At 37.8% G+C, this 20667-nt stretch overlaps 1 protein-coding gene across 4 annotated transcripts in view; it reads right to left on the minus strand.

The window, feature by feature from the left end:
- LOC138741334 (nuclear receptor coactivator 7) overlaps positions 1–20667 on the minus strand; it is a 90412-nt gene that overhangs the window by 30330 nt on the left and 39415 nt on the right. For all 4 annotated transcript variants that reach the window (XM_069895220.1, XM_069895219.1, XM_069895222.1 and 1 more), the window contains one exon: positions 8874–9042. In XM_069895220.1, coding sequence (XP_069751321.1) covers positions 8874–9042 — 169 coding nt within the window. The remainder of the gene's footprint in view (positions 1–8873; positions 9043–20667) is intronic.

Below are 20667 nucleotides of genomic sequence, written 5' to 3' on the forward strand. Positions count from 1 at the left end.
GCAGTAAGACAATGAGAAGGTCAGAGGAGTTTAGCCGGGTGGTGTTTAAGAGGTCGAAGATTGCAATGTTGAGTGGAGTGAACAATAAAAGAAAGTTGACCATGGTGTGTTGAAATAAACTAGCATATTCTTTATTTGTGGGTAAGCTGTGCCATTACAAGCCCTTCATCGAGGTCTGAGAGCCCTGAAATATTGGTCATGTATCTTTATCTTTGCTCGAAGAAGCACACTGTTTGACCTGCTGAGTTTCTCCAGCGTTGTGTTTTTACTTCCTGCTGACAATATTCAGATTGCTTCCCAACTGTGATGGGGACCTTGAATCTGGTGCTGATTCAGAGTCTGTTATTGGAAACAGGGTAGCACAATGCGGTAATGATTTACTTGTGTACAATTGCTCATTTTTAAGCTTCACCTAATTTTCTTTTGATCCCACTTTTAGTATTTTTTTTTGGTTGCCATGGCCATTCCTAGTAGAAAATTAAACCATGTTTGCCTATCCCAATAACTGGAGAACAGGGTTTTGACCCAAATCATGGACCATCCCCTTTCCTCCATGGATGCTGCTTGACCTGCTAAATTCTTCCAGCAATTTATTTTTTAAAAAGAAGCAGCAAGAGCTGAGCTTGTAACTTCCTGCTGCAAGTTACATTCTCACCTTTGTAAAGGTGCAAATAATAATAAAGTGTCTACAGTTGATCACATCAAAAGGGATCACAAGAAAATATAGATAGCAAGCAGTTTGCTGATCACACTTGTCCTTTTTTTAAATTTTTTATTTTTCACACTATAAACCACATTGATCAAGATACATACATTTTCCTTTTCAAATATATCTTTCTTTGGCTTGGCTTCGCGGACGAAGATTTATGGAGGGGGTAAAAAGTCCACGTCAGCTGCAGGCTCGTTTGTGGCTGACCAGTCCGATGCGGGACAGGCAGACACGATTGCAGCGGTTGCAAGGGAAAATTGGTTGGTTGGGGTTGGGTGTTGGGTTTTTCCTCCTTTGCCTTTTGTCAGTGAGGTGGGCTCTGCGGTCTTCTTCAAAGGAGGCTGCTGCCCGCCAAACTGTGAGGCGCCAAGATGCACGGTTTGAGGCGTTATCAGCCCACTGGCGGTGGTCAATGTGGCAGGCACCAAGAGATTTCTTTAGGCAGTCCTTGTACCTTTTCTTTGGTGCACCTCTGTCACGGTGGCCAGTGGAGAGCTCGCCATATAATACGAATATATACAAATATATTCAAATATATACAGTGTTGTTTTCTCCCCCCCAATCCCTCTTCCCATCCCACCCTCCCTACCTCCCCTCCCATTCATTTAAAGTTCAGAATCTAAGATACATTAAACCCGTCAAACAATGTTGTCACTCAATAAAAACAAACAAAAATTTCCACTGAGTCAATTCTTTTCATTCCCTTCTCCTTCTGTCATTTTAGGTGGTAGATGTCCCCGGTAGGTTTTCTCTATTGTGTTTCATGTATGGCTCCCATATTTGTTCAAATATTGTAATATTATTTCTTAAATTATATGTTATGTTTTCTAATGGAATACATTTATTCATTTCTATATACCATTGTTGTATTCTCAAGTTATCTTCTAATTTCCAGGCTGACATAATATATTTTTTTGCTACAGCTAGGGCTATCCTAACAAATCTTTTTTGTGCACCATCCAAATCAAGGCCAAGTTCTTTGTTTTTTATGTTACTTAGGAGGAAGATCTTTGGGTTTTTTGGTATATTACTTTTTGTGATTTTATTTAATATCTGGTTTAGATCTTCTCAAAATTTTTTCACTTTCTCACATGTCCAGATTGCATGAAATTGTTGTTCCCATTTCCTTTTTACAGCGAAAACATCTGTCAGATACTGTTGGGTCCCATTTATTTAACTTTTGAGGTGTAATATATAGCCTGTGTATCCAGTTATATTGTATCATATGTAACCTCATATTTATTGTATTTCTCATAGTTCCTGAGCATAACTTCTCCCATGTTTCATTCTTTATCTTTATGTTTAGATCTTGTTCCCATTTTTGTTTAGTTTTACTATTTGTTTCCTCGTTCTCCTTTTCTTGTAGCTTAATATACATGTTTGTTATAAATTTTTTGATTATCATTGTGACTGTAATCACATATTCAAAATTACTTCTCTCTGGTAACCTCAGACTGCTTCCCAATTTGTCCTTCAAGGAGGATTTCAGTTGGTAGTATGTCAACACTGTATCGTGAGTTATATTATATTTATCCTTCATTTGTTCAAAGGATAATAATTTATTTCCTGAAAATCAATTTTCTATTCTTTTGATCCCTTTTTTCTCCCATTCACTAAAGGAAAGGTTATCTATTGTAAAAAGGGATTATCTGATTTTGCGTCAGTATTAGTTTTGGTAGATGGTAATTTGTTTTATTCCTTTCTACATGAATCTTCTTCCAAATATTGAGCAGATGATGTAATACTGAAGAATTCCTACGTTGTACCAATTTTACATGCCATTTATATATGTTCGGGTATCTTCTCCCCTATTTTATCTAGTTCTAATCTAGTCCAATCTGGCTTTTCCCTTGTTTGATAAAAATCTGATAGGTATCTTAATTGTGCGGCTCTATAATAATTTTTAAAGTTTGGCAGTTGTAAGCCTCCTTGTTTATACCATTCTGTTAATTTATCTAGTGCTATCCTCGGTTTCCCCCCTTTCCATAAAAATTTCCTTATTATTTTCTTTAACTCCTTGAAGAATTTCTCCGTCAAGTGTATTGGCAATGCCTGAAATAGGTATTGTATCCTTGTGAAAATGTTCATTTTAATACAGTTTATCCTTCCTATTAGTGTTAGTGGTAAGTCTTTCCAATGCTCTAAGTCGTCCTGTAATTTTTTTATTAGTGGATAATAATTGAGTTTATATAGATGGCCAAGGTTTTTATTTATTTGTATACCTAGGTATCGTATTGCTTGCATTTGCCATCTGAATGGTGATTCTTTCTTAAATTTTGAGAAATCCGCATTATTCATTGGCATTGCTTCACTTTTATTTACGTTAATCTTGTATCCCGACACTTCTCCATATTCCTTCAATTTCTTATGTAATTCTTTTATTGATATTTCTGGTTCTGTTAAGTATTCTATAACATCATCTGCAAATAAACTGATTTTATATTCCTTGTCTTTTATTTTTATCCCTTTTATTTTATTTTCTGTTCTTATCAGTTCTGCTAGTGGTTCTATGGCTAACGCGAACAATAAGGGCAATAGTGGGCATCCCTGCCTTGTTGATCTGCTTAATTTAAATTGTTTTGATATATATCCATTTACTGTCACTTTAGCCAATGGCCCCTTATATAATGCTTTAATCCAATTAATATATTTCTCTGGTAAACTGAATTTTTGTAGTACTTTGAATAAATAATTCCATTCTACTCTGTCAAAGGCCTTCTCTGCGTCTAAAGCCACCGCTACTGTTGGAGCTTTATTTCCTTCTACTGCATGAATTAAGTTAATAAATTTACAAATATTGTCTGTTGTTCGTCTTTTTTTAATAAATCCAGTTTGGTCTAGATTTACTATTTTTGGTGCATAGTCGGCTAATCTGTTTGCTAATAGTTTAGCTATTATCTTATAATCTGTGTAAAGTAAAGATATTGGTCTAAATGACGCTGGTGCGAGTGGATCTTTCCCTGTCTTTTGTATTACTGTAATTATTGCTGTTTTGCATGAATCTGGTAAGCTTTATGTTTTATCAATCTGGTTGATTACTTCCAGGAGGGGAGGAATGAATAAATCTTTAAATGTTTTATAGAATTCCATTGGGAATCCATCCTCTCCTGGTGTTTTAATATTCGGTAGTTTTTTTATTATCTCTTGTATTTCTACTATTTCAAATGGTTCTGTTAGTTTATTTTGTTCCTCTATTTGTAATTTCGGTAGTTCAATTTTAGTTAAAAATTCATCTATTTTGTCTTCTTTCTCTTCGTTTTCAGTTTGGTATAATTGTTCGTAGAATTCTCTGAAGTTTTCATTAATCTCCGTTGGATTATATGTGATTTGTTTGTATTTTCCTTGATGCCAATACCATTCTCTTAGTTTGTTCTGTCTTAAGCTGCCATGCTAGAATTTTGTGCATTTTTTCTTCTAGTTCATAATATTTCTGTTTTGTCTTCGATATGTTCTTCTCCACCTTATATGTTTGTAGTGTTTCATATTTTATTTTTTTATCTGCCAATTCTCTTCTTTTAGTTGTGTCTTCCTTCATTGCTAATTCTTTTTCTATATTTGCTATTTCCCTTTCCAACTGCTCTGTTTCCTGATTGTAGTCCTTCTTCATCTTGGTTACATAACTTATTATTTGCCCTCTGATGAACGCTTTCATTGCGTCCCATAGTATAAACTTATCTTTCACTGATTCCGTATTTATTTCAAAGTACATTTTAATTTGTCTTTCAATGAATTCTCTAAAATCCTGCCTTTTAAGTAGCATGGAGTTTAATCTCCATCTATACATTCTTGGAGGGATGTCCTCTAACTCTATTGTCAATATCAGGGGTGAGTGGTCCGATAATATTCTAGCTTTATATTCTGTTTTTCTAACTCTGTCTTGCATGCGAGCTGATAACAGGAATAGGTCTATTCTTGAGTATGTTTTATGTCTACCCGAATAATATGAATATTCCTTTTCCTTTGGGTGTTGTTTCCTCCATATATCCAAAAGTTGCATTTCTTGCATTGATTTAATTATAAATTTGGTTACTTTGTTCTTTCTGTTAATTTTTTTCCCAGTTTTATTCATGTTTGAATCCAAATTAAGGTTGAAATCCCCTCCAATTAGTATGTTCCCTTGCGTGTCTGCTATTTTCAAAAAAATATCTTGCATAAATTTTTGATCTTCTTCGTTAGGTGAATATACATTGAGTAAATTCCAAAACTCTGAATATATCTGACATTTTATTATTACATATCTCCCTGCTGGATCTATTATTTCCTCTTCTATTTTAATTGGTACATTTTTACTGATTAATATAGCTACTCCTCTAGCTTTTGAATTATATGATGCTGCTGTTACATGTCCTATCCAATCTCTCTTTAATTTCTTGTGCTCCATTTCAGTTAAATGTGTTTCTTGCACGAATGCTATATCAATTTTTTTTCAGTAAATTTAGCAGTTTCTTCCTTTTGATTTGGTTATATATTCCGTTAATATTTAAAGTCATATAGTTCAACATAGCCATTTCATACTTTGTTTATCTTTCCTTTCCGTTTCCTCATCATCACCTTTCCTTCTTATCCATTTCAGCTTTCTTGTTTTGAACACTTTATAAGACAACATTTCTAAAACATCACACATTTCCCTTATTCTCCTATCTAAAATTTCTTTAACCCCACTATCCCCTCCCCTTCCTGAGTTGCCCTTTATCCCTTGTCGGGCAACCACATCTCCCCTCTCCATTTGGATTTGCGAATTCACTCGCAAGCGTCAACTGATTTTGCAGTGACCATAACTCCTCCCCAACCAGCCCCCCCAGAAAAGATTCCAATTTTCATATACAACAAAGGTCACTCTCTTAATTCCCTCCTTACTTCCTCTCTTCCCTTTCTTTCCCTTATTAATTCTTATCTATACTCTATATATTTTCCTTTAAATATGCATACATTCATGTACACACATATATACATACACTCATATATATATATATATATATATATATATATCTTTTCTTTGGCTTGGCTTCGCGGACGAAGATTTATGGAGGGGGTGAAGCAAGGCTGTGTTCTCGCACCAACCCTCTTTTCAATCTTCTTCAGCATGATGCTGAACCAAGCCATGAAAGACCCCAACAATGAAGAAGCTGTTTACATCCGGTACCGCACGGATGGCAGTCTCTTCAATCTGAGGCGCCTGCAAGCTCACACCAAGACACAAGAGAAACTTGTCCGTGAACTACTCTTTGCAGATGATGCCGCTTTAGTTGCCCATTCAGAGCCAGCTCTTCAGCGCTTGACGTCCTGCTTTGCGGAAACTGCCAAAATGTTTGGCCTGGAAGTCAGCCTGAAGAAAACTGAGGTCCTCCATCAGCCAGCTCCCCACCATGACTACCAGCCCCCCCACATCTCCATCGGGCACACAAAACTCAAAACGGTCAACCAGTTTACCTATCTCGGCTGCACCATTTCATCAGATGCAAGGATCGACAATGAGATAGACAACAGACTCGCCAAGGCAAATAGCGCCTTTGGAAGACTACACAAAAGAGTCTGGAAAAACAACCAACTGAAAAACCTCACAAAGATAAGCGTATACAGAGCCGTTGTCATACCCACACTCCTGTTCGGCTCCGAATCATGGGTCCTCTACCGGCACCACCTACGGCTCCTAGAACGCTTCCACCAGCGTTGTCTCCGCTCCATCCTCAACATCCATTGGAGCGCTCACACCCCTAACGTCGAGGTACTCGAGATGGCAGAGGTCGACAGCATCGAGTCCACGCTGCTGAAGATCCAGCTGCGCTGGATGGGTCACGTCTCCAGAATGGAGGACCATCGCCTTCCCAAGATCGTATTATATGGCGAGCTCTCCACTGGCCACCGTGACAGAGGTGCACCAAAGAAAAGGTACAAGGACTGCCTAAAGAAATCTCTTGGTGCCTGCCACATTGACCACCGCCAGTGGGCTGATAATGCCTCAAACCGTGCATCTTGGCGCCTCACAGTTTGGCGGGCAGCAGCCTCCTTTGAAGAAGACCGCAGAGCCCACCTCACTGACAAAAGGCAAAGGAGGAAAAACCCAACACCCAACCCCAACCAACCAATTTTCCCTTGCAACCGCTGCAATCGTGTCTGCCTGTCCCGCATCGGACTGGTCAGCCACAAACGAGCCTGCAGCTGACGTGGACTTTTTACCCCCTCCATAAATCTTCGTCCGCGAAGCCAAGCCAAAGATAGTATAAGATCTTGGGAAGGTGATGGTCATATATATATACCCATATACACACATACATATAGTTCGTGGTCATTTTTACTCTCGTTACATGTCTTCATCTCTCTGTCTGTCTTGTAGTTGTTCTGCAAATTTTCGTGCTTCCTCCGCATCCGAGAATAGTCTGTTTTGCTGCCCTGGAATAACTATTTTAAGTACCGCTGGGTACTTTAGCATAAATTTATATCCTTTTTTCCATAGGATCGCTTTTGCTGTATTAAACTCCTTTCTCTTCTTTAGGAGTTCAAAACTTATGTCTGGATAGAAAAAATTTTTTTGACCTTTGAATTCCAGTGGCTTTTTGTCTTCTCTTATTTTCTTCATTGCTTTTTCCAATATATTTTCTCTCGTTGTATATCTTAGGAATTTTACTAAAATGGATCTTGGTTTTTGTTGTGGCTGTGGGTTAGGGGCTAATGCTCTATGTGCCCTTTCTATTTCCATTTCTTCCTGTAATTCTGGTCTTCCTAGGACCCTGGGGATCCAATCTTTTATAAATTATCACATATTCTTGCCTTCTTCATCTTCCTTAAGGCCCACTATCTTTATATTATTTCTTCTATTATAATTTTCCATTATATCTATCTTCTGAGCTAACAGCTTTTGTGTCTCTTTAACTTTTTTATTAGATTCTTCTAATTTCTCTTTTAAGTCCTCTACTTCCATTTCTACGGCTGTTTCTCGTTCTTCCACCTTGTCCACTCTTTTTCCTATATCTGACATGACCATCTCTAATCTATTCATTTTTTCTTCTGTACTTTTAATTCTTCTTTTTATTTCACTAAATTCTTGTGATTGCCATTCTTTTACTGATTCCATATATTCTTTAAAAAAAATATCCATTGTCTTCCCTTTCCATTCTTCTTCCATTTCTCTGTGTTCTTCTTCTTCTTCTTCTTCCTCTGGGTTGGTCATCTGTTGTTTCCTTGATTTCTTTTTACTCTCTTCTTTCTTATTCTCGTTGTTTTCTATGTTCTCTTCTTGCTGCTGTGCTGTGGCTGTCATTCTCAGCTGTGGAGATCGACTCCTCAGCCAGTCCCCCCTCCCGTCAGTGTTTTTTTTGTCTTGCGCGGTTGCGCACTTTTGCTTGGCTCCGCGAGCCATTTTTGTAGTCCTGAGCTCAGGACTTCGACTGACCTGAGGGAGCGGGCTTCTCTCTCTACAGCGGGCCTCCTCGGACAGGTAAGGCCTTCACCTTCTTCTTCCGATGTCTTTTCTTCTTCTCTTCTTCCCGTTGCTTTTGACTTTTCTTTCTTCGCTGTCATTTTCTTCCCACCTTTACTTTCACTTTATTTTAATTTTTGTGTTTGTGCCTTTGTGTTTTCTGTGTTTTTTAAAAACTTTTCCGGAGAGGGCTGGAGTTCCCCAACTGGCCACTACTCCATCACGTGACTCCTCCGATCACACTTGTCCTTGATGTGGTCTGGGACCAGTGGTGCCTCTAGCAGGGAGAGGTATTGTACTTGATGTGCTCTGCGGCCAGTGGTCCCTCTGACAGGGAGAGGTACCGCATTTTATGTGCTCTGGGGCCAGTGGTGCCTCTGGCAAGGAGAGACTCTGCACCTGATGTGCTCTGGGGCCAGTGATTTCTCTGATGGGGAGAGGCACTACACTTGATGTGCTCTGGGGCCAGTGGTTCCTCTGCAGGGGAGAGGCATTGCACTTGATGAGGGCTCAATGGTCCATCTGATGGAGACAGGCACTGCACTTGAAAGGATTACCCTCCCACTCCTACTGTTTTTGCCTAAATCGATGAAATGAAGATAATGTAGGTTTTGAGCTATACTTGCTGGATTTATCACATACTTATAAGTGAACACAATTGACATAGATGGCCTTTACTTATCACTTAATTGTGTGTGGAATGCAGGTTTCAGGGGGAAGGCTCCAATTTCCATTTGATGTACTTACTTCTCTTGGGACATTGCAAACCAATATTCCTCAGATTTGTTCTGGTCTGAATCCTGAGTTGCAGCATCTCCAAACTTCGGCAAGTGCTTCTTTTTCACAGGAAGTTTGACTTTCAAGCATAAAAATATCAATCGAAATTTGTCTTCATCATCTTCAGAATGATGCAGATCTGAAATTAAAAAAATATATTTTCTTTTACAATTATTTAGTTAATACAGGTCAATTAAGTACTGATGAAGTGGAGATGGGATGGGGACATGACCTTATGATATTCTAGACAATTGATTATTTATTTTTAAAACACCTTTTGAACATTTAAAGTTAAACTATTTTAAGGTATTGAACCAAATTATACAAAAAAAATCTTCAAGACTAAGGGATGTTTCTTTGATTACCCCAAATGTAATATATTTTTGGATGTTACAGAATAATACACTTTTTTATTCAGCGAATCAGGTTAGTCTAAACAGAACACTGGAAAGAAAGCTCTGTTGTGTTTAAAGGGAGTGCAGGAAATAAGGTCCTGGTAAGTTTAAAAAGAACACCTTCAGAGAGGGTGGAAACAGGTCCCATGAGGAGTGTGGGAATGAGGCCCTGTAAATTTAAAGGTAGTGTGGGGAAAATCACATTAAAATCATAGAATCAACCTCAAAGAAAGTAGAAGTGTAGGAGAAGTGATTTAGTTAAAAACCTTCTCTAAAACAACATAAGAAGCATGACAGATCAGGATTTTCATTTAAATGATCCAATGTCCTGAAGTAGAAAACATCCTTCACAATCTGGCGTCTACATCTTTCCACGTGCAATCAACCGCACAAGTGATTCCAGCAGTTGGCATTTTGGAATCTGTAAAATATATTCACCCCACATGTAATTTTATGCGATGTCAATAAGAGACATTAGGTGCAGTAAACTGGTGAAACACACAAAATGTTGGAGGAACTCAGCAGGTCAGGCAGCATCCAGGAAAGACAAGAGACAGTCGATGTTTGGGCCCGAGAGGTTGACTATCTTTTTTCCTTCCGTGGGTCCTGCCTAACCTGCTGTGTTCCTCCAGATTTTGGTGTGTTTCTTCAGTCTTTTTTGGGTGATGGGTTGGCGACATTTGAATTCTGCTCTTTTCTATAAGATATCATTTCAAAGCATCACTTGGGATGTTTTTTGGGGATTTTTTTTCCATAAATATACTTACCAAAATTTTGTATTGTTAAGATATATAGACGTCAGTTAATTTGCAATCAATAAAATCCCACAACAGCAATCTGAACATTCCTTGACAATCTGTTAGCAATGTTGATTAAGGGACACATTTTGGACAGGACTCATCAGAGAACAGCTTCCCGACTCATCTTTGTGTTGGGTCAGGGGATCTTTTATTGCCAACCTGAAAAGGCCAACAATATTTAATTACAGGTTTCCCCCACTATCCAAAAGTAGAGCATTCCTATGAAACCTTTTGTAAGCACTGAAAACCTACTTGAAGGACAAATTGGGAAGCAGGCTGAGGTTACCAGAAGGAAGCAGCTTTGAATATGTGATTACAGACACAATGATAATGAAAAGATTTATAACAAACATGTACATCAAACTGCAAGCAAAAGAGAACGATGAAATAAGCTGTAAACCCAAACAAAAGTGGGAACAAGATCTAAACATAAAGATAAAGAATGAAACATGGGAAAAGCTATGCTCCGGAACTATAAGAAATACAATAAACACGAGGTTACGCATGATACAGTATAATTCGTTACCCAGGCTATACACCATGGCCCAAAAGTTAAATAAAAGGGACCCAATAGTATCAGATAGATATTTTCGCTGTAAGAAGGAAACAGGACCTACAGTACATGCAATTTGGGCATGTGAGAAAGTGGAAAAGTTTTGGGAAGATCTAAATCAGGTATTAAATAAAATCACAAAAAGCAACATACCAAAAAATCCAGAAATCTTTCTTCTAAGTAATATAAGAAGTAAAGAACTTGGCTTCGATTTGGATGGAGCACAAAAAAGATTTATTATGATAGCCTTAACTGCAGCAAAAAAATGTATTATGTCAACCTGGAAATCAGAAGATAGCCTGAGAATATAGCAATGGTACATAGAAATGAATAAATGTATTCCATTGGAAAAAAGAACATATAATTTAAGAAATAACATCACACTATTCGAACAAATTTGGGAAACGTACATGGAACACAACAGAGAAGTCCTACCGCGGACCTCCACCCCCTAAAATGACAGAAAGAGAAGACGAAATGAACTGACCCAGTATGTAAAAGTAGAAGACACAAATTTCTTGTTTATTTTTATTGTGTGATGACATTGTTTAATGGGTTTAATGTATCGTATATGTTGAACGTTTAGTGGGTGGGGAGGGGGTGGGAAGGAAGGAGGGAAGGGAGCGGGGAAAAGGGGTGAAATTGACACTGTGTATATTCAAGAGGGAAATGTTTGTGTAATTTGGTCAATATGGTTCACAGTGTGAAAAATAAAAAATTTTAAAAAAAACCTTTTGTAAGCCAAAATGGCGGAAAGTGAAGAAGAAATTACTATTAATTTATATGGGAACATTATTTGAGTGTTCCCAGTCCAGTTTTATTCTTAGCGTAACACCCTTACGAGCTCTCTTAGGCTTTTCTGATAGCTTAGGAGACATCTTGCTAATGGATGGACAAAATAAATTGAGATAAGCACAGATGCTCACAGTCACAGTTCAAAGCTATAGTAGCTTGATGCTAAGCTGCTAAGTGCAGTTCCTGGGGAAGGAGTTCGGTGGCTCCACTCTCGCTGCTTGGGGAGTGTGCTGCCTCTATAATGACTCACTGCCAAACAAACGCTGAACGCTTTATTTGCTTTTCGCCTTTTTACGTAAAAGCAAAAATTCTCTTTGGATTTCTTTCGGTTAGCGAAAACATGTACTAATGTATGTCTTTCATAAAAGTGAAGTGGTGCAAAGTGAACTTTCATAAAATTGGAGGATACCTGCAATGCATTTGTATACAGTGCCACATTCATTCATCTGTACACGGTGCCACACTCATTCATCTGTACACGGTGCCACATTTATTCATCTGTGTACGGTGCCACATTCATTCATCTGTGTACGGTGCCACATACATTCATCTGTGTACGGTGCCACTTTCATTCATCTGTGTACGGTGCCACTTTCATTTATCTGTGTACGGTGCCACATTCATTCATCTGTAGACGGTGCCACATTCATTCCTCTGTAGACGGTGCCACATTCATTCATCTGTATACGATGCCACATTTATTCCTCTGTATACGATGCCACATTCATTCCTCTGTATACGGTGCCACATTCATTCATCTGCCCATTGGAGTGTGAGGTTAAGATTTTGCTGAAACCTCTGGAGTGAGACTTAAAACCCACTGCATTTTTACTCAGGGATCAGAGGCTACAAATGAGTTGTGATTAGTATTAATTCTGGTATTGGCACCAGAATTCCCTCGTCCACATCTAAAGCTGCCATTCGTAACCTATTTTCGTCTATGGCCCTCCTCTGCCCCACCAAGCACTCTGCTCAAAGTTTATGAAGCTATCAAGTTTTCAATTCTTCCATACTTCTCTCCTACTAACTACGTAAAAAACATAGCAAATATTTGTGTTGGATGAGGGGAAAACTTAAATGTGCTTTTGCCTCCATTGAGAATGCTGCCCCAGATGGTGGTAATGGATGGGGGCAATAAGGTAGCAAGGAAGGGAGGTTGTGGCAGAATTAAGAAAGTTACTAAAAATAAAATTACAAAATCTGTGCAAGTAATATATAAATAGAATCTTAAAGGATGAGAACACTAAAATAAACGCTTTTATCTAGTCAAGATAAAATGGAATGTTATAATGGGTTCTGTAATAAAGTGAGCTAGCGTTTCATAATTGAAGGTCAAATGGTTACTTATTTCTGGTTTGCTGGTAACAACTTACTGTTATTTTATTTGGAGGAAATGCTGGAGAGGATTCTTTTTATTTTTGTTAAAGTTCTCGCCTTAAATATTGAATAAATGTCAATAGGCTGCCAAATTAATCAACCAAAAATAGACAATGTTTTCATAAAGCTGTATGGTAACTTAAATTTGGAAATACAGCACGGTAACAGGTCCTTTGAACCCAGTTACACTCAATTGACCTACAACCCCGGTGCAGTTTGAACAGTGCGAGGAAGTCAGAGCACCCAGAGGAAACCCATGCAGACACAAGGAGAACGTACAAACTCCTTACAGACTGCGCTGGATCTGAACTCTGATTGCTGGCGCTGCAATAGTGTTGCGTTAACCACTACACTAACTGCGCCACCCCAATTTAGACTGATCTGGCTAAACTTTCAATTTATTAACAGAAGTGACCAATTATGAAACACCAAGAATTTCTTTGACTATTTTAACATTATTTTATTCCCCTATGTCCCCTAAAGATTTTCTGTCCAAATTTACTGACTTAGATATTAAGTAGTTATTTTCAAGTTCAGAGAAAATGAAAGTAATCCTGATATCAAAAGGCTTAGTTATCAAGAGAAGTAATATAGAATTTGTAGAAGTGGACAAGATAATGAAAGGATGGAGGAGGAAAGTTTAGAGTGGGATAAGGGAAAAAAAGGTTTCAAACTATTCTAAAGTAATGGATCATAGGCCTTTCGTGCATGTGGATTAATGGAGGCAAAATTTTGAAACACAAAATGGATACTGCAGTGGATACTTCTTAAAAGAGATAATTGGACTTTCTTCTTCATAATTATTTCAAACTCTTATGAATAAGTAATGTAAGATCTTTTGTGATTGTAAAACATATCAAAAACTGCCTTACATTCCATGAAGTTCTCTAGAAGAATACATTCATCATCTGAGTCAGATAGTTGTAAGTTCAGATCTATTATATACAAAGCATACTCTTTGAAATTTCCAATCAGGACTTTAATTTGGTTTAAGAATGTAAAAATCACAGTGACCTGGAAATCAGATGTGAATGGAATGGAAAGATGGCATTTCTTTTGAAAAAATTACATATAATTTAAGAAATATTCACTTTTTGTGCAGATTTGGAGCCTGTATATGTCTCCTAAATCCTGTATTAATCTTCTTCACTACAAGTCACACACACACATAAGAGCCCAGCATGCGAGCCGACCCTCTGTGCAATCCAGAGCCATACACTATTTTACTATTTTGGTTTATTTTTTAGTTAATTATATTCCATATTTACCATACCATATATTCTATATAGTGGATGGGGGGGAAGTGCTTAAATATCATGTAATCACGTATCTTTAGTTTGTTTGAGTATTGTTTATATAAATTATATAATTACAGAGTTGAAAATTTTAAATGAAATATTAAAAAAAGAGAATGTTAAAAAACCCTTGGAAGATAAGATGATCGGTTTTGGTAAAAGTGATGTTGAAGTGGTAAAACGTTAGTTACCCAAAACATTGATTACCTTTTACTTCCTGTGGATGGTGCATGACCTGCTGAGTTTCTCCAGTACATTTGTGTATTAAACTATCCCTTGTGTTGTTTTAGTAATTGAATTACTTGCTTTTATAACCATAAAATTCCATAATATTTTTAAGATTATATATCCATATTGAATTATGTCACTAAGAGGAGATAACAGCTTTTAAAAAAAAATTAATCTGATGCCAAAAAAAATGAATTCAATACAATTAAACTGCAGGAGAACCCACTTGGTGAATAAATGGTTAAATATATAAATAGAATATTATCTCCTCTGCCTCAAACATGGGGGTTTTAGAAGCATCAGTCTTGAGGGAGACATTTATTTTGTTTAAATTTTTAAATTTTTCACACTATGAACCATATTGACCAAAATACACACAAACATTTCCCTCTTGAACATACACAGTGTCATTTTCCCCCCTTTTCCCCCTCCCTTCCCTCCCTCCTCCCCACCCCCTCCCCACCCACTAAACGTTCAACATATACGATACATTAAACCCATTAAACAATGTCATCACACAATGAAAATAAACAAGAAAATTGTGTCATCTACTTTTACACACTGGGTCAGTTCATTTCATCTTCTTCTCCTTCTGTCATTTTAGGTGGTGGAGGTCCGCGGTAGGACTTCTCTGTTGTGTTCCATGTACGGTTCCCAAATTTGTTCGAATACTGTGATGTTATTTCTTAAATTATATGTTATTTTTTCCAATGGAATACATTTATTCATTTCCATGTACCATTGCTGTATTCTCAGGCTCTCTTCTGATTTCCAGGTTGACATAATACATTTTTTTGCTGCAGCTAAGGCTATCATAATAAATCTTTTTTGTGCTCCATCCAAATCGAGGCCAAGTTCTTTACTTCTTATATTACCTAGAAGAAAGATCTCTGGGTTTTTTGGTATGTTGCTTTTTGTGATTTTATTTAATACCTGATTTAGATCTTCCCAAAACTTTTCCACTTTCTCACATGCCCAAGTTGCATGTACTGTTGTTCCCGTTTCCTTCTTACAGCGAAAACATCTATCTGATACTGTTGGGTCCCATTTATTTAACTTTTGGGGTGTGGTGTATAGCCTGTGTAACCAATTATATTGTATCATGTGTAACCTCGTGTTTATTGTATTTCTCATAATTCCAGAGCATAGCTTTTCCCATGTTTCATTCTTTATCTTTATGTTTAGATCTTGTTCCCACTTTTGTTTGGGTTTACAGCTTATTTCATCATTCTCTTTCTCTTGCAGTTTGATGTACATGTTTGTTATAAGTCTTTTAATTATCATTGTGTCTGTAATCACATATTCAAAATTGCTTCCTTCTGGTAACCTCAGCCTGCTTCCCAATTTGTCCTTCAAGTAGGTTTTCAGTTGGTGGTATGCAAACGTTGTACCGTGAGTTATACCATATTTGTACTTCATTTGTTCAAAAGAAAATAATTTATTTCCCGAAAAACAATTTTCTATTCTTTTGATCCCTTTTCTCTCCCATTCTCTAAAGGAAAGGTTATCTATTGTGAAAGGGATTAGTTGATTTTGTGTCAATATTAATTTTGGTATTTGATCATTTGTTTTTTTCCTTTCTACATGAATCTTCTTCCAAATGTTGAGCAGATGGTGCAGTACTGGTGAATTCCCATGTTGCACCAGCTTTTCATCCCACTTATATAGTATATGTTCAGGTACCTTCTCCCCTATTTTATCTAGCTCTAATCTGGTCCAATCTGGTTTTTCCCTTGTTTGATAAAAATCTGATAGGTATCTTAATTGTGCTGCTCTATAATAATTCTTAAAGTTTGGTAGCTGTAAGCCCCCTTGTTTGTACCAGGGAGACATTTATAATGTAATTCTGGGTGGTTCTGTGTTATATCTGGTTTGTTCCCAGTGTCATAAAAGATGGTTCTGGTAACATTCAAAGATTCAAAGGATCCTTTTATTATCACATAATAATACATTAAAAATGTAATATACATGATATACTTCAACTTTGGTCTTCTGTAAGGCAAACAAAGAGACACCATGAGCCCAATGTCCATAATAATAAGAGAAAGAGGATCAAAAGAGAGTTCCTTCAGTTCATTGATTGCCAAGGAATATTTCATTTAGTTGGACAAATGACATATCATTTGACTCTCAAAAAAAGTTTGTGCAGTCAGACATCTTTGACAGTTAAGAAAAAAATCTGCAGATGCTTGTGCCTAGGGCAGTGCACAGAAGTGCTGGAGAAGTTCTTCATACCCAATACATCTACTGTCTTCTGCTCCCTATGGATGCAGCATGACCTGCTGAGTTTCTCCAGCACTTTTGTATCCTGCTTAATGCCTGTGACTACAGGATCTGCACAAAATACCCTTAAATCCCTGCGAGAAAAGAGCGGATCCTGTCAGATGGTTGCAAGCAGACTGTTTGAAGGCATTTGACAGAATGCCACATTATAGAGCTGTCCAACAAGCACCAGCCCTCACTTGGCCAGTGGTGAGGGGGTGTCATGTCAGATCTTCAGTGGGAGGTTCAGCATCACTGCATGCTGCCTTGGTCAATCTCTTTCTCGAATATGTTTTTTTTTCAGGAAAGTATGTGTGCTGATATTTATCCTAAGCAGTGCGTTATGCAGGACTCTGATTGGCTAACCCCAGGAATATAGAACGAGACAAACATTGACTTTGGCCAGAAGATCTTCAACTCAATAAAAGACAAACAACAGTCTGCCCTGAAATAAGATGGTCTTCTGGTGCAAGGAGCTGTCTGCAACTGGATGCTGCTGAGTAGCATATACTAAGGTGCAGGGGTACATGTTGATGGGGGAAGGCTATAGTTTAGGGCTATCCCACCAATGGACACTGCTGATGCAATGTTAAAAAAAATTTGTATCACATTGACATAATCTAAATATTACAATGATGTCTGGTAGTGATGAGGATAATGAATGATCAATATTGTACAAATGATCATTTGATAAATAAGTTTTAGCTTTTGGCTAAAAAAAATCTAGTTCCTGACCTGCTTCTATGCCATTGTAAGGGAAAAGTAAATGTGATGTGGGGATCGATGGGGTAATTAAATAGCTTGTAAAGAACTATAAAATTGCCTTGACTCTTGCAAATTTAAGCTGCTGTTTGAATTTGTGTCCCATAAAAATTCAACTAAAATATATATTTTGTTAGGCACACAACACAGGAACAGACCATTTCAGCCCACGAGTTCGTGCCGCCCAATTACACCCAATTAACCTACATCCCTGATATATTTTGAATGGTGGAAGGAAACTGGAGGCCCAGGGGAAAACCCATGGAGACATGGGGAGAACATACATACTCCTTAAAGACAGTGCAGGATTCGCACCCTGGTGCCGATCGTTGGCACTGTAACACCTTTGCGCTAACCGCCACGCCAACCATGTGAATCAAGAAATTCCAGGGTTCATAACTCAACTTTATCTTACTCAAAAAGTAGCACTGAATTTCCTCCATTTTAACAGTAAAGCAATTCAAAGAGTCTTTGACAAGTCCTGAGGTCATAACGGCATTTGACTGCAGGCTTACCTCTCAAATAGATGATTGGGGAGATGACCTGTGCATAAAAATCTAAGGAGGTGTGCTCATATTTGCATGCAGACTGCTGCTTTATTAAAGGTCCTGTTTTTTTGGGTGAAATGTCAAATTGAATCCTCATCTATTCCTTCAGATAGATGTAAAGAATTGCAGGATACTATTTCAAAGAGCGTAGCAGCGACCTCCAGGATCCTAAATTTATCCTTTGGTCAGTATCATTAAGAAACATAGCATGGCGGTTATGCTGAAGTTTTTCCATTGCTGCTTCTTTCAATTAAAAAAAGTAATCTTGATGGCTTGAGGTTGTGAAAGAAGCTATAAAAATAGACCATCCTTAAATGTTTGATTTTCATGGGTTTCTGCAATCATAAATATGAATAGTGCTTTATATTGATATAATTTTCTACCAAATTAATTGAAATATTGTGCACAGTTTCTTTTTGAATGACGGAACATCTTTTATCCTAAAAGAATCAGAAAATTTACAACTGAAAAGGGCTGTGATGTCATATTGACCTGGCGCAGGGAAGGAAATCTGCCTTGCTTATCTTTGTCTGATACCAGAACCACCCATTGGATGATTCTTAGCTGCCTCAAATTCTCAGGGGCAACTAGGTTTATAGGGGGTGCATGGAAAGCATAGTACAATGCTATCACAGCTCCAGCAACCCGGGTTCATATCTGCCGGTGTCTGTAAGGAGTTTGTACCCGTGGGTCCATTCCAATTGCTCTTGTTTCTTCCCATGTTTCAAAGACATATAGGGTTAGTAGGTTAATTGGTCACAAGGATATAATTGGGCAGCATGGGTTCATGAGCTGGAAGAGCCTGTTACTATGCTGTGGTATCTCTACATTTAAAAATAACTGTTACATTTCCAGTGATATCTTTATTTCAGGAACCAATACATTAAAAAAGCCCAGGAAATAAACTGAGGACTCTACGTTTGGTAATAGTTAAGGAATACCTTAAGTTGCCAGGCTGTAAATTCACTAATTCTGGTACTTGTGAATTATTGTCCAATCTGGACACAATCAGTCTATTGTGTCCTTGCCAAATGAAAAACTGCTGCTCAACCAAATCTTGTAATCATTTGAGATATTGCCATGGAATAACAACTTCTGAGGCTTAACCTTGCAAATTCCATTCAGTATTTTCACAGCAAACAGTGCTGACACTCAAAATATTATTTGGGATAACGAACACTGTATCAATTAAACCATTTTGATTGTCTTTTTCCTTCAAGCATCTTCCAGAGGAATTTATTTTCTTAGATCTCAACTTTTGCCATTATGCTGTTCCACCTATCTCCTTCCTTCAACAGCTGCCTCTAGCTTCACCCTCTTCTCCCCACTCCTGGCTCCATCTAGTCCCCTCAATTTACTTCTGCATTCGCCTATCACTGTCTCCCAACTCTACCCAATATGGCTCCATCTGTCCATCATCCTTCACCCCTCCTTGGTCTACCTATCATACTGACCCCTCCCATCTCTTTAATAGCACCCTTTCACAATCCTGAAGAAGGGTTTCAACCCAAAGTGTTGACTGTCCATTTCCCTCCATGGCTGCTGCCTGACCTGCTCAGTTCCTTCAGCAATTTGTTTTTTTTTCTGCTCTAGGTTCCAGTATCTGCAGTCTCTTATGTCTCTACTTAACTATGTCAAGAACTTATTCAAAGCACAAGTGCATAAACGATTAAGTTAAAATGGAAAGTCAGCACTCGCTGTGATTGTAGCACAACACACAATAGTTGGAGAAACTCAGTAGGCCACACAGCATCTTTACTGCTTTACTATTGTATCTTAATGATTACAACAATAACTACACATCTAAAGTATTTAATGAGTGAAAGGTGTTTTGAAGCATCACGAGGTTTTGAAAGGCATTGTATAAATCAGAACATTTTAATTGACATGAAATTCATTATTGTGCTTGGAAAAATTTTTGATATTTTTTATTTGGATAAATTAGCATCTATGAACTAACTCAAGGTATCTTTTAACATAATTGATTTATCCACAATTTAAGAAAACGTAATTTAGTTATTAAACAGTGAAATCAAGTTCATGAATATACCCATGACTGTGTGGCCAGGCACAATTCCAATGCAATTCTCAAATTTGCTGATGACATCACAATTGTTCCCAGAATCACAGGCGGGAGATTGATCAGCTCATTGGTAATTTGCAGCTCTGGGTTCTGCAAGGCTGAAAACCTGCTTGTGTTTTAGAATCAGCAGACATAAGCTAAATTCCACCAAGGGGCCAGAGATTGTGTCCTGGGTAAACTTATACCTCTCATTTTGTTTGTTTTAAATTGGTCACAGGGTTTGAACTACCGAAAGAAAATAGACACACACACCGAGAGCAGTTCAGATTATACAAATGTTTATTACAAATGTTTATTACAAATTCAAAAGCTGATTTCACACTACAATATGCAAGCCCTTCCCAACTATACTTATCAACGCTTGGACTGGTCCCAACTGCCGAAGCGAGGCAACGACTGCACACTTGTAGTAGGTTGTCAGGGCGCCGGTAGCAGCTTCTCCACCTCCCCTGACCGGGACGTTGGCTGGACTCCAGAAGTTCTTCTTCTTCTTGCTGAGAGATGTTGCCACCTCTCAGAGAGTCTCTCACTTCAGCAGCGGGACCATGGCTTATATTACCCAAAAATTGCTTACTCATAGCTTATCACTTTTGCATCAAGGCTAGGCCTCTGACAGTCTGTGACCAAAACAAGGAAGAAGATTAAATGTTCTCGGTACACAGATGC

This window comes from Narcine bancroftii, chromosome 8, assembly GCF_036971445.1.
Source record: "Narcine bancroftii isolate sNarBan1 chromosome 8, sNarBan1.hap1, whole genome shotgun sequence".
Classification (NCBI taxonomy): Eukaryota; Metazoa; Chordata; class Chondrichthyes; order Torpediniformes; family Narcinidae; genus Narcine; species Narcine bancroftii.